This window comes from Phacochoerus africanus, chromosome 7 (genome assembly GCF_016906955.1).
Source record: "Phacochoerus africanus isolate WHEZ1 chromosome 7, ROS_Pafr_v1, whole genome shotgun sequence".
Taxonomy (NCBI): Eukaryota; Metazoa; Chordata; class Mammalia; order Artiodactyla; family Suidae; genus Phacochoerus; species Phacochoerus africanus.
The window spans coordinates 53,687,824-53,702,404 of NC_062550.1; the positions used below are offsets into that span (position 1 = coordinate 53,687,824).

The window sequence follows — 14,581 nt, forward strand, 5'->3', positions numbered from 1 at the left end:
AGAAACTAAATGAGTGCACAAATAAACTGTACATGCTTAATTTTATACCTACTGCCTTTAGCATTGGGAATGGTAAGTCTCTGGTGATATAGGGAAAGTGAAAACCAAACTATACTTTTCTCTTTGGCGATTTATTCAGATTTTTTTGCTTCCTTTTTTTAATCTTCTTTCACTTCTTCCTTCTTAAATGAAAATGCTCCTTATAGGTTGATTTTTTTTTTTTTTGCTATTCTGCATTTTGGGGGTTCACAGCAAGTCATACCTAATACACAACTTTTATTGTTGATTAGATTGTCTCTATGCCTGTGAACATTAAATGTCATTTTGCAAATAAAACTATTGTATTTTCTCATCTAAAATTACTCTAAAAATGACGCAATTCAAAATCCATGAAAGGTTATGAGAGACCAAATATAACAAGTTGTTAAGGCAGATGGACTACTTTGGTTGAGAAGGCTATGTACAAATTTAGATATATGATTTTAAGCAAATCAGAGAGTTTTTTTCTTAATTTTAAAATCTGATGCTATGTATTAGAACATTAAAAGTATAATTTGAATTATAAGTAGCCTTTCAGCTCAACTGTTCAACTACCTGCATATCACAGTCTCTGATTTATCATATGAATCCTGTCAGTTTTTATTGTTCGTATCTTTTCAGGCATCTGGCAAGTTGAGATTGCGATTTGTTTTCACATATGTTGTGATAGAGAAGATTCAGGATGTGTAGTGGTTTAGCATCAGGCTGTGTGCGCTTTAATTCTCACTTCCAGTGGTAAAACATTCTGTCATATTTTTAAAGTATTGGAATTCTTATTCTAATGTATGTTAAGTGTTGTTCTGTTTCTATGCTTTTGTATCTCCTTTATCATCTCTACCACCCATCTTCACAATTTTAAACAAAATTCTACAAATATGATCATTAATTTTTGTTTTCAGCATGGTCTAGATATCTAATTAAATGGATGATTATGAAAATATACTCTTAGAGTAGAATAATTGCTTCATTTATAATTCAGGTACATATTTAGGTAATTCTTCTCCTAAATATATCAATAGCTATATATAATTTGCTTAGAACCATGCATCTTTCCTAAGCTGTGGTGTGTTGAAGCTATCTTAAACTTTTCCTGTTTGTTTATAAATTTGTCTTCTTAAACTAAGACTTCATTGCTTTTAAATATACCTGATTCTCACATACCTTTTGTTATAATTTGGTTCTTGTGGCTTGTCTCCTCTTTTTCTTTCTTGCTCTATTTCTCATAAACACAATTGAAAAAATAATATTTCAAATAAAATACACAGAAAGTAAGAGGTATGTTACAATTAATCTCTGAGAAAGTTGGTTATTTGCTGGATAAATCAGTAAAAATAGTCATGAAAATCTTTAAGGAGAAGTGTTTTAACTATTATAAACTGACTCATAACTGATACCATCATGAACATCCTCCTCCCAGTTTTCCATTATGTTGCCTTTGCTTTTCTATCCTACCCCTCTGGCTTTAGTAACCCCTTTGCTTCCTCCTACACTCCACTCTCACCCCTCTCATTGTGACTAATGGCCAGAACCTAATTCACATTTCACCACCTACACTTTGCTGACATCATAAATTATTTGGATACAGATAGACAATATTCATTAGCTGTGCACTTTACTGAAAGAGCCTTAATGCGGGAGTGGCACACTCTCCCATTTTTATTAAAAGTTGAAATGCTTTTCCTGTCATGGGGGTTGGGGTGAGTTAGCCATGGTAGAGGACAGGGCTACGGTGCTAATAAATAAAAATAATAACTATTACCATTGGTTGAGTGACCCTGGGAAAAGAGCACTGCAAAGCTGTGTGTTGTTCCCTTTCACTTGTCAACAGCACTGGCTTAAAAGCTGTAGCTATTGTTGAGGACCTAATAGAACCTTTGGAAAGTTAGAAAGACAACTGTCAAAAAAAAAAAAATCAGGCAAAGATTGGTTGAGTATTTTTGTATCTCAGTGCTGTTTTGGGACAATTCACACATTAACCTAATGGAAGTGACAACTGTCTTTGTCTCTGTTACTACTACACCTCTTTCTTTGTCAACTTTATTGACGTGAACCAACTGAAAAATTCACAGCATAGGAGTGACAGATAAACCAGTGAAACTAAGGGTTATGAATCATTATCTAAAAAGTATTTAGAGATAGAACTATTACCCTTTGATTCGGCTTTTGATTTCTGGGTAGTTTTAGTGATGGACAAAGTCAAGCATATATGTATACATATTTCATTTGTTTTTTGACAGAATTCTCATGGGTTGTTGTATTTGTAATGTTAGTTGTAGTTGCCATGTTAGTCAATTGTAATGTGAGTTGTAGTTGTAATGTTAGTCAACCTTTTTTAATTACTGTGTGCTCAGCACTGTTTTAAGTACTTATATAGATTATTTCATTTAATTCTCTTGATAATCATATAAGTACAGTTATTATCCCCCTTTATAGATGAGCAAGTTGAAGCATAGAGAGGTTGAATTACTTGCCAAAGGTCACAAAATTAGTCATAGTAAGTGATGGAGTCAGATTGTGTGACATTAATTTTTTTTTTTTTATATTTAGTAGCAAAGCATAAGAGAGATTTTTGTACTTGAGGAATAACTCTTGGCAACTCCTTTTTGAAGTGGTACCCTCAAAGTACTATGTTATTTTTGCTGATATCTAGTATTTAAAACAATAAAAAAACCAAAAATGTTATAGTTTATGCAATGAAATGTACTTTTTGAATGATGGAATTGGTAAAAGCATGAGTTTTTTAAGTCTGTCTCTCAATCGATATTTTGTGTAGAAAATACAGAGCTATATTTTGAGGAGGAAACCCAAGTTTATTGATTAATATGTAGCAATTATATTTTTATGATGTATTTTATCATGTGATAAAGAAATATTCTTCTAAAATGTGGTGTAAAATTGTGTATAATTGAACTGGTGTGTTAATAGTTTTAGCCTGTACATTGAGAAAATTCAAGGCTGTGGGTAATGATTTAGATATTGCAACATTCCAAAAACTGATTGCATATTAAAAATTTCAAAACTTGAGTCAGCAAGCCAAAGGGTTTTTTTTGCTTTTTTTTTTTTTTCTCTTAACCAAGATCTTATTAAATTTCAAGTGGAAACAAAGAAGTATTTTGGCACTACTAAAAGTAAAGTATTTCTAGAGCTTAATTCACCTCAGGATAATTACATATAAAAAATGAGGTTTATTGAAATCCTAATGCTTTGGAATTTCAGATGTGTTTGTATTGTGTGTTGTGGTGTGTATGTGCATGTGTGTATATGTGTTTTAACATTTCCTGGAAACTTGACATTTCCAGTAGCAGAGTAGCTGTAGTGCTTGGCTAATGGGACTGTTACAAGGCCTTCTGGTCTTCAGTACACAGATACTTTCCAGATACAGAAGTTTTTATATTTCTTCCATGTCATTGTTTAATATTTGCCCCGAAACATTGTCTAGACGTGCAGGTATTGCCAACATGAATTGAACTCTTACTGGTATTTGGTTTCCAGATTTAACCCAATCTTCCCCTCAAAAATAATCTTACTATTAGTAATTGAATAACTAAATAGCAACATATTGAATTGTAATTAGCTTTTTGAGGGAAAATATAGCTGGCCAAATGCACTAACTTGCATTTATTCTTTAGTTTCATGGGGGCCATCAAGTGAAAGCTTCCAAGGGGAGAGAATATTGAATTAGCAGTACCTGATTCTAACAGATGTTCACCACCCAGACCACCTAACATCTAATTATTGTCTAAAACTAGAGGAGGTGACTAAAACTGCACTAACATTTCATTTTTGAAAAGTTTGACTCTTTATTAAAAGAACTTGTGATGTATGGCATATGGAAAAGAACACCAAACTAGGAGTTAGGCTTCAAGTTCTGCCTTTATCATTAATTAGATTTATGCTTTTATGCAAGTTTTTACCTTCATTTGTATTTTCCATCTGTGAAATAAAGAGTTTGGTCTATACTAGTTATTGCCCAGCTTGTATTGAACAGAATAATCATCTCCCAACACTAATTTCCTTAGTTAAATAATCCTCTATAACCCATAACTACCCTAAAGATTGACAGTCTGTTAACACATAAAAAGATCTAAATCTTTTAAAAAAGAAATGTAAATTTGATTGTATTAATTAGATTTACATAACAATGGAATGCTTGTTTTATTGGTTGTTTTCGGTTATAAGTAGCCAAAAAACTTCATTTTCCATTATGGTCAAAGTATGTTTTAGTAAATGACTTTTGTGAAATGCTTATCTAAATATCCTTCCAGGTTTAAAATGCTGATTCTATGACATGAATAATCTACACATGCCTTGACCTTGAAGGAGGGGTTTGGTATATTTTGACATTCAGCCATATTGTTGTTCCTTCCAAAGGACAACTTTCATCCCTAAATGTGTACCCTATCACATGTCAGGAATAACACAGCTTAGTTTAAGCCACCAAATTAAAGTATAAACAGTGGTAGATTTGGTATGACTAACTACTAGGACTTTGTTTAAAAAGTCAAATATTATACATACATATTTTTTGCTTGTTCGAATTTTCAATGAACTCTGCCACTGCAGCTCAAGGGAGATTAAGGGAAAAAACCTACATAAACACAAAGCAAAAACCTGAGCTTGTGTGTAAAGCTACTGCACTGGAGCGAATGTGGTTTAATTCTTGGCACTGGGAGCCTGTTGGAGAATTACAATATGTTGGCATGAGTCTCTCATTCTCATTGTTCCAGATGAGGGAGTCAGTCTTAAGAGTGTTTGGCACTGAAGGGAAAAAGGAGTGAGAGTTATAGGGAATGAACAGACCCTAAAGAGGCAGGATGCTGTTGTAACAATGGCTGGCACAGTTAGGGGGGCCATTCACTGGTGGGGATTGCCATAGGCATTGATGTGAAGAAGCATATGTGAGCAAAAGAGGCAAGGGTGAGAAGGGAAAAACAAGCAAACATATCGAAAAGGTCCTGATGACAGAAAGAAACAAAAGTAATCCAACTAGAATCATCTTACTGTTAATGGCTTGACTGATTCGGGTGTCTTTTTTTTTCCTAATTTATCTTATAGCTAATTTCTTAATATTTATTTTCTCCTTGAAAAAAAATCCCCAAAAAGACAGGTTTTTTCATTAAGAGGCCATGGTTTTGTATTCCATCTGTTCTACTTTCTGACTAGGTGATGCTGGGCCTTGGTTTTCTTTCGGAGCTTTAAAAGTTTTCACATCTGCAAAATGGATATAATAATATTATACACCATTGAAAAATTATTGAATCTGGTGACAGCATTCTATACACTGAAGTGCTATTTAAATAATAATAACCATTATTACCTATCATGCTTATTTTAATATAGAGAGCCCTAGCTTTAATTTTGATGCTAATCATGATACTCCAGTATTGGGGAGAAGTACATGTCAGAAGAATCTCTAAAGTGTTTAAAGTAAAACTATGACACATCTTAAAATGGAAATAATGGATAATATAGAATTTGAACATTTGAAAATAACTATATATCCACAAATATTCCATACTCACAGTGTTAAAATACAATTCTATATGTACTTTTATTTTAAAAAATCACATTTTAGAAAATGGAATATTTATTAGATAGCCACTATCTTCTACTCCATAAGCACTGAAGCAGAAGTTACAAAATTGTGTCAGATTTCACTTTAATCATATTCATACTTTAGCGAACAGGTGTATTATAAATATTGAGATTTTTGCCATTTGGTCTTTCACAGTTCTAATCATTTATATGGGATCTTTACCATTTTCAGAATTCAATCATTGGTACATATCCATTTATTGTGTTCATTATTGTGAGATCATTTCTTACTACTCTTTCATGAACTACCAATGGAGACAAATTCAAACAGTAGCAGTTGGTAGAATAGTGAAGGTGGATTTGCCTAAAGCTCTCTTTCACAGTAGTCCAGATAGAGAGATGAAGTGGGTGAAATGACACGCTTTTGGTCCCCTTGAGCTAGACAATGTCAAAGTCCTGGTGAGAACTCAGATTGTTGGCTTTATAAGCGCAGTAGTCCTTCCACTATCTGAATATGTTTTCATTTAATTGGATGTAGCTGCTCTGTGGTCATAGGTTTTCCTTCAATTCTTCAGAATTCTCAAGTTCAAAGTCATATAGTGGGACTACATCCTGAATATGATGAAAACTGTAAGGAACCTTGGCTTTTAATCTCATCATGCTGCTTTGTAGGTACATGTTACCCTGGGATATTCAATTTATCCTTTCACTGGAGTTAATGGCAGTAGTTTTTCTGACTGTCCAGGACTGTTTTGCAGGTGAAATGAAGTAAGGTGTATATACTAGAAAGAGCAAAGGCTTTGGGATCCAGTAGGTTGAACTTAGCTCCATTTATGGCAAGTCATGCTATGTCCCAAAAGCTTTGGTTTCTTAACGGTGAAATAGTTGTACCATTATCTAATTCAGAAGATTATTATGAGAAGTTTGAGATACCACACATAAAGGACCTGGTATACTGTTTAGCACTTAGCCATCAAAATACTTGTTATTGTTACCACTTCACTGTCAACCTAAGACTTAGGAGTTTGTAAGAAGGAAAAAAAAAGCCTTCAAGATTCAACTCTGCCCATTACATACTGTGAAATCTCAGGCAAGTCCTTTTTTTTTTTTAAAACCCAGAAGATGGATGTAATAACATAATTTGAGTCTTCAGGTGTTTGCTCTGATTAAATGAGAGAATACAGGTAAAAATCATCCAGCGTAATTCCTGGCACATAGGCTACTCAATAAATGTTTATTGAATCTGACTTTTAAGTATATATCTCATCCAAATTGCAAGTATTATTGTCTTTATTCATCCACAGGCATGACAACCCTGAGTTAGATATATTTCTGATTTTATGTCTTCCAAATTACTTGGTGTTGAAGTTATTCATTTTTCTGTAGTATATGTTAAAAGTCAGGTACTTGAAAAAAGTGGCTTTGAATGCGAGCCTTCTATCTCTATGCAAGTTAATAAAGAGGCCAGGAATGTTTTGCAGGTTTCAGAAATCTGGAGGCTGTTTCTTTAACTCTGCAACTTAGACAGAAGACTTCTGTTTCTTTACGAGCACACTACAGTGAATATTTTGTCTAGCTGCAGGGGAAAAGCTTTGTCATGGACTTTGCAGACAATAGCCTTAAAAGTAAAATGGTCTGCTTTTGGTGCCGGGAGGTTCAGGAGCCTATTGTTAGTGCACAATGGATTTCTATTGCTGCATTCCTGCTTTGCAAAGGTTTGTTAGCTTTTAATGACTGACAGTACTCTATTGCAAATACGTATTGGCTGTGCCCTGTTTACATGCTACTCAAGAATTTTTGTAGTGTACTGAAAAAAAGAAACAGTGGTGTTTGTTTGACCTACTCTGATAAGGTTTAAAAAATGATTTTACTTGTGAAGTGTTTACTGGGAATGTAGAAACATTGGAAATCCCTGCAGAAGTATTTTAAAGTTACTTTTAAAGCCTAAGCGAACAGAAAGAGTGATTACAGTAAGAAGAGGTTTAATACATTTTATTACTCAGAATTGTCATATCATTTTAAGAAAAAGGAAAAGGAAAATCTTTAGGATGTTTTTTTCCTTAAATATGAAAAAGGGAGAGATATATTTTGTTTCAAAGAGGAAAAATACACTTTAAACATTCCGTAGTCAGTGTGCACACAGGAGTTGTGTGTGTGTATACACTATACATACAGGCTATGTAAAGTAATCAGTCAGAGCTTTTCATCATTTTATTTTCCCCAAGTTTTTGACATCTGAAAAAGAAGCATTCCCTGTTATCCCAGTTTTTTCCAAGGAAGATTTCACCTCCACTTTGCTGAAAACTCTGCACAGGCTTTGTGACTCTCGAGAGCTATGGCTTTAAGATGGGGGCCTGAGAAAAGTAGATAGCATTAGCCAAGATGATGCTGAAGACGCTTTAAAATGCATTTTACTGTGGGGAGAATTAACCCGTTTCTAATAATCTTATGGTCTCTAGGCCAGACGGTCCCTTTGATAAGTTAACATGTACTCCCTTTATGCTCCTAGTAGGGGGTAAACAAATGTCTGAACAAACACAAATACACATAAACACCAATGTGGAGAACGGCAGTGTGTGTCTTCGATCTAGATAATAAGTGTGGGTATTGTTATTTAGATGGAGCATACTGGGACACTTATCTTTTAGTACACACCATTTTCTAACTGAATGCAGTGCTAATCGTGGGATTGAAAGCCATTGTAATTGTGTACCCATCTAAATGCTGACAAGAATATACAATTACATTATTTGGAACTGAGTTTAATGTTTGGGAGTTTTATTAGCATTTATATTTACTTATACATTAAAATTCAACACAAAGGGAGAAATCAAAACCATGTGGTATGTTAGAAACAAATATCAGGTTCACGCATAACCCTGCTCTCTAAAATATATGTGCCCTGTCTTAATACGGGGCATTTTAAAAGTGTGATACACATCTGAAATAAGCAAATAATAAGTTGCCATTACAGGCATTAGGCACTTCTCTAGATTTTGCAGTCTTTGAAAAGCTTCCTTTATATGAACTTTTTTTTTTTAAATGTTCATGATACTGGCAAATCTTTCCACAGTGTGCTTACCACCACACGATGTTAAACACATATTATAAAGTGGATGTAATTGTAAACACACAGAGGGATATAATTACATGTAGCAGATTTAAGAGCTAATTCTTTGCCTTTTTTTAACTCTGCATTTTATCAACATAATTATTTTTTGACTGCAGACTACCACCCTGAAATTGACAAGCATCCATTATAGCAAGAATTTGTTCACCAAATTGAAAAACAATGAACCGCAGGTTTATATGTACCCATTGTCATAAAGAATTAGTAGGGCTTTGTTCCGCAAGAGGGAAAAGCTAATGATTTTGAAACAGCAGGTGACAAAACACATTCTTTTTTTCCTCCCCTGTTATCAGTTTGTTGATGAAGTCATTATGAACTGAGGCCTGGATAGGGATGGCCTTATTTTTAGCAGATAGACTTTTAATGAGCTACATTATAAAGATAGTCATGTTGATTTGCTTACCTTTTATTTATTTATTTTTTTCTTTACTTAGAAACCCCCAGTATTGAAAAGCTACTCTCAAAGGACTGGAAAGACAAGCTTCTTGCAATGGGATCAGGGAACTTTGGTGAAATAAAAGGTAATATGTTTGCAATTATTTTGATCCAGATGAACCAAATTAAATCTGATATTTAGAAATATTGATGATGATAAAGTACTTCTGCCCCCATATATTCTCTGTCTTTGGTGTTTCTTCTTTCTAGCTTGAAAGGGGATGGACCTGAGTTCTTATTTTCTCCCTTTGTGCTTTATGGTATAAATGGTATGTTATTTTAACAGAATAACCCCACTATATCTGTAACAGTTTTTGGTTTTTATAATTTTTAAAAAATTTAAATGACTCACTTGATAACTACAAACGTTTCTACCCTGGGTTAAAAACTGCGTATCATGAGATGATTTTATAAATTCTATGTATTAGAAGTATGAATGTGCATAATCTACATTTAAAACCGGGAAAGACAAGGAGAGAAGATTTAATTTCTCATGTAGAAATAAAATCAAAGTATCCTCTCAACTAATTAAAAGATGTACTTGCTCAGACCAGAGTAGACAGTTGGGCACTTTTATTGTTCTGTTTGTCGTCAGTTGGGCACTTTTGATCTGAGTGCTGAAGGACTAATTTTAAGAAAAAAATACGTATTCATCAACATTAAAATATTTTGTTATATATTACTTTCTGGTTTTGATAGAGGCTGAATATATATTTAAAATATCACCAGATTTATATTAATATACATGTAGAAATATGCATATAAATAACTTTTTGCATAAGTGTGTACATGCACGTGCTCTCTGGATGAGAGGCAACTGTCTCACTGAAGGCTCTATCGCATTAGAGCATCCTGTAGAAAGGCAAAGCACAGATCAGCCTTCTCAAGTATTTGACCTCTGTGGTATCAGCATCTCTGTTTGGGAAACTTCCAGAAAATGTTTGAGTATTTCTCTCTTCATCCATATGTCTGGAGTTTACATATATTCAGGCTGTGATCAGGTGAGAGACTAAACTCCTGCTAATCAGCAAATTAAGTAACCAAAATCTAAAATGGAATGAAATTCAAACAAATAACAACATCCCTCAGAGAGCTTAAAGAGAAAGTCTAAAGAGAACAGAGAAGTTTCTTTTTCTGAGGCAGCAGGTCCTTTATTTCATTGGATTTTAACCCATTTGCACCTGAGATATGGATGTATTCTTCAAGGTTCTTTATTCTCCTGTGACCCAGGTAATGACTGAGAGTAGAGCAGAGAAGACCGCCTGTTCCAAGCCTTGTGATCTCATTCCATTGGAGGACAAACACTTCTCCCTCCCTCGTTTTCCTCACAAGTCTAACTTAAAAGCAGCAACAGCAGTGATGACAAGCTTAGAGGAAAGAAGCTCAGCTGTCCTTTCAGGCTTGCCTGTGGGGTTAGTTCAGGAAGCTGCAGTACAGTCACAAAAGAAGTTTCTGTCTTTAAATTTGAGTTTTTTAAGCTTCACTTTCAGAGCACAAGTTTGGTTATTGTCCTCTGTTTCTGTTCAAAAAGCTGTTTTCTGATGCATTTTAAAAGCAACTCTAGATCTTCCTTCTGTTGGGGGCATGGTTATTAGGTGCTTGGATCAGGTTTGGCAGAAAATTGGGAGAAAAAAGGTTGGGTCAGTTTTCCTACCGACTGCCCTTGACAGTTGCAATTACTATCCCTTTTTTATAGGTTGCTGGAAAGCTGAGAAGATAACAATAGTGTGTTGCCCTCTGGGGGTAAATGAATTTGACTTAATGGTTCTTGGGGGGTCAGACACTGATTATGTACTACCGAGGAATGTGGTTTTCATGCCACCTCAGAAGAAGTTAGTCAAGAACAATGGCCTAGCTGTTCAGCAGCTATTTTTTATGAGGCAAATAAAAGGCATAAGTCTCATGTATGAGCACACTGCTTTCAGTCAGGGTAGGAAAGGATCTGCATGACTTTTTTTTTTTTAAATCTGAAAATATGAACTTACTCAATTATTAGATGATTTATTAGTGATATTTTAGAATAATGTGTTTGAATAGAACCTTTGCATATATTAAGATGTTTACAGCCTTTACATTATTTACTGAGTCTTCTTTCTCATCCATTTACACTGGTCAGTTTTCACTTAACTTTTAATTAGTTCCAGGAAACATATGAGTAAGTGAGTGAGTGCAAGGGTGTGTGTGTGTGTGTGTGTGTGTGTGTGTGTGTTTGCACGTGCACGCCCCATGCCCATTGTTGAATATCTAAGACCATAGCCAAGTGAAGGCAGAGCTCAGTTCCTTAGTGTGGGCTTCAAGTTGCTGCGAGTGAATTACTTTCCAGGCATTTGGACAAAGATTAAACTTACAGCTTGGCAAAGTTCAAAGAAGTGTTTCTTACTATGACTATTTAAAAAGAAAACAAAATGGTCAAATTTTAAAACTAGAAGAAATAAATAGCATTTGGTCCGGATAGCTTACCTATCAATAAAGTGTTGTCATACCCGCTTAAAGTCAATCTCATTTTTCAAGAAACAATGGGAGTTGGTAAAGGTCACCCACTTCTAAAAGCATGAAATTATTTTTCATGTTGGATTATCTTGCCTGTTAGAATCTAGACCATTTTATGGTCTGGTACTTTGGAAATGTGAAGTAATTAGGTTTTAAAGTTACATTAGAAACAATCCTCTGCAACACACACCAAAAAGGACACTGGATGCAGTTTTGCAGAACAAAACAGTTTGGCTAAAAAGCTCTACGGACAGCAAACAGTGAATACATGTTATAAACTGATTAACTGCCTAAAGAAATTATTTATTTCTTCTTCCCTAATCAGACATAGAGTATAACTGGCCAGTTTACAGAGTTGTTGTTTTTTTTTCCTTTTTTTCTTTTTTTGCTCTTGTCTATAACAGAAGCACTGAGTAACCGTTGTGTGAAAGGTGAAGAAATATATTTTATAGCCTCACCGTTACCGAGAAGGGGGAGAAACAGTGCCTGCACTCCAGTTGGCAGCCAGTAGCGACACACATTGTTTTAGCTAGCATGAAATTCCATTACACTGAAGGTCATTGCATTGGCACTTCACCTGAGGACGGTATCTGGGGATCCACGGCAGCTTTGCCTAATCTAAACAGATCGTTTGTTTTTCAACAAAGTCATTGCAAAATGTGTATTTTACTGACTTAAATTTATTTGTAGAATTATAACAAAATATCAGCATGCAAAATTCTTGTAAATATTTCTTTTGGTCAGGTCGCAACAGCAGGGCATTGTTTGAGAGGTTTTCTGGCTAGGTCACTCAGAAAAACCTAGATCACTTTCTCTACCTGCCTTGTTTGAAGAATGCTTTAGGGTCTGGTTTCTTTCCTGTTGGTATTCCTGGTAGGCCCTTCTCATCCTGTTCAGAATGCATTCATTTAGGCCGGCAAAGTGTTGTGTCCGGTATGAAGGAAAATGCCAGCTGCAGTTGGTATAATAAAAAACTGGATCTTTTGGAAAGCTGTAATTTTGCTCTTTCTAGAAGATGGGACATAAAGGCAAACACCAAACAGCTCTGGAATGCCAGTAATGGATTCAAGGAAATAATCCATTCAGCAACACTAGGGCCTTTCAGAACTCATGAACAAGACATGCTATGTAGATTCAGCATGTGGATTAAAGTAGATCCTCTCTTAGGTGACATACAATTTTGAGATAAAAGAGATGTGTAGATTTAGTATATGGCTTGAAAGAGATAATTCTGTTTAAATAACATTAGACAATTTGAAAATAAGCAGGCTTGGAATAGAAATCAGGTCCCAGGTAATAAATCTAGTAAAGTATCCTTGGAGTTTTGTTAATTTAAGACATGGAAACTAAAATCTCAGCATTTAGATATGTAAGGGTTTGTATAACTTTGAAAGTTGTTTTAAACCCATTTTTTAAAAAATTCAGTAACTGTTTATGAAACACATGGTTTGCTAATTCCCTTGTGACTATTTCATTTTTACATTATGTGTGTGTGTGTGTGTGTGTGTGTGTGTGTGTCTTCACATTTTTAAGAGGGGTTGGAAATGTTGATTATTTCCTTATTTTCTGAGGGAACTGTTGGATCTGGAATTTGTTTAACATAAGAGTCAACCATAAGGAAGGTACATAACATATAGTCATTTACTTCTAAATAAAGTAAATGTTTAATGTTTTTAATCTACTTAGCTTGTTTTATAAGTCCTTGTAGTTGCTTATGAATAATGTTTTCTCTTTTTGTAAAAACCTATTTCATAAGAATTGAAGAAAGACTACTGGTGCACAGAATATGCATTTTTAAACTAAGTTTGGCAGTGTCTATAAAAGCAGAAAGTGACTTTATGTTTTCTGCAAATCAGTTACTTGCTCTATCTTTGAAAGCCAGAGTCCTTATGCCAGTGTGTAAACACAGCAAGGCATAGAAGAGAACGATCAGCCACTGGATCTCATTGATTTGTTTATTGATAATCCAGGTCACCAGTTAAGAAGTTTTATATACCCTTTACAGCAGGTACTTAGTAATGCACGTTTTAAGCAGATACTCTTACATATTTAATCTGGGTTTTATATATATTTGAAAATAAAAATATGTTCTCCTCAACATTTTTCTCATTTAAAAATACATTCATTCATGTAACAACTATTGATTTGTGCTAAGGGTGTAAAGATTCTAAAATTGAAATAATTATAAAAACATTATTTTTTTCTTGTAGATGCCCACTCCAAAGCTTAATGCTATCCAGATCACTGGATGATAGAATTAACCTGAAACCTTTTCCTCTTTTAAATTAATGTTTCTCTTACTAGGGAAGCATAGTATAATCAAAAAGATTCGGTGTCTTGTTGCCCTGATTCTTTCAAGGACTTGGGGAAATCAAGTTATGTCTTTTGGTTTATTTCCTCATCCCCTTATTTAAAGACAGTTGCAGATTACTATTGAGTACATGCCCATTTATATACAGGCAGTTTGTTAAAGTTTTCCTTAGAAAATTATTGTAACAAAGTCATTTTATTCCCTTTTTATGTAGGAAGAAATTGAGACTCAGAGAGAGAGAGAGAGAGATTAATTATACAAACCACATACTTCTAGTCGTGGCAAGGTCAAAATGTGAATTTAATTCTGTCTTCAGGCCCTGTGCTCTTCACATGGTGCTTGGTGGTCTGTCCTCAGTAAAGTTGGAGGAGATGATCTCTAAAATCCTTTCAAACATGCAGCTAAATGACCCTCTAAAATGCACCCATTGCTAGCCTACTTACATGGTGAACTTTCCTTGTAGACTCCCTCGCTTACTGTTGTCCCAAATTTTGGAACCCAGTTAGTGTTTGATGAATGAATGACGAAAAAAATGTCATGTTTTAAGATGGCTTTCACTGATTACATCCCAGTCTGTAAATGCAGCAAATTTAATGTGATACCTTTAAAGAAAAAACTGTTTTTTACATTTTCAGTATAAA

General features: G+C 34.4%; 1 protein-coding gene across 17 annotated transcripts in view; it reads left to right on the forward strand.

Annotated features, from left to right (window-relative positions):
* The window catches only part of SOX5 (SRY-box transcription factor 5), a 999,607-nt gene that overhangs the window by 770,244 nt on the left and 214,782 nt on the right, over positions 1-14,581 (forward strand). For all 17 annotated transcript variants that reach the window (XM_047787389.1, XM_047787393.1, XM_047787388.1 and 14 more), the window contains one exon: positions 9,139-9,225. In XM_047787389.1, the coding sequence (XP_047643345.1) occupies positions 9,139-9,225 (87 nt within the window). The remainder of the gene's footprint in view (positions 1-9,138; positions 9,226-14,581) is intronic.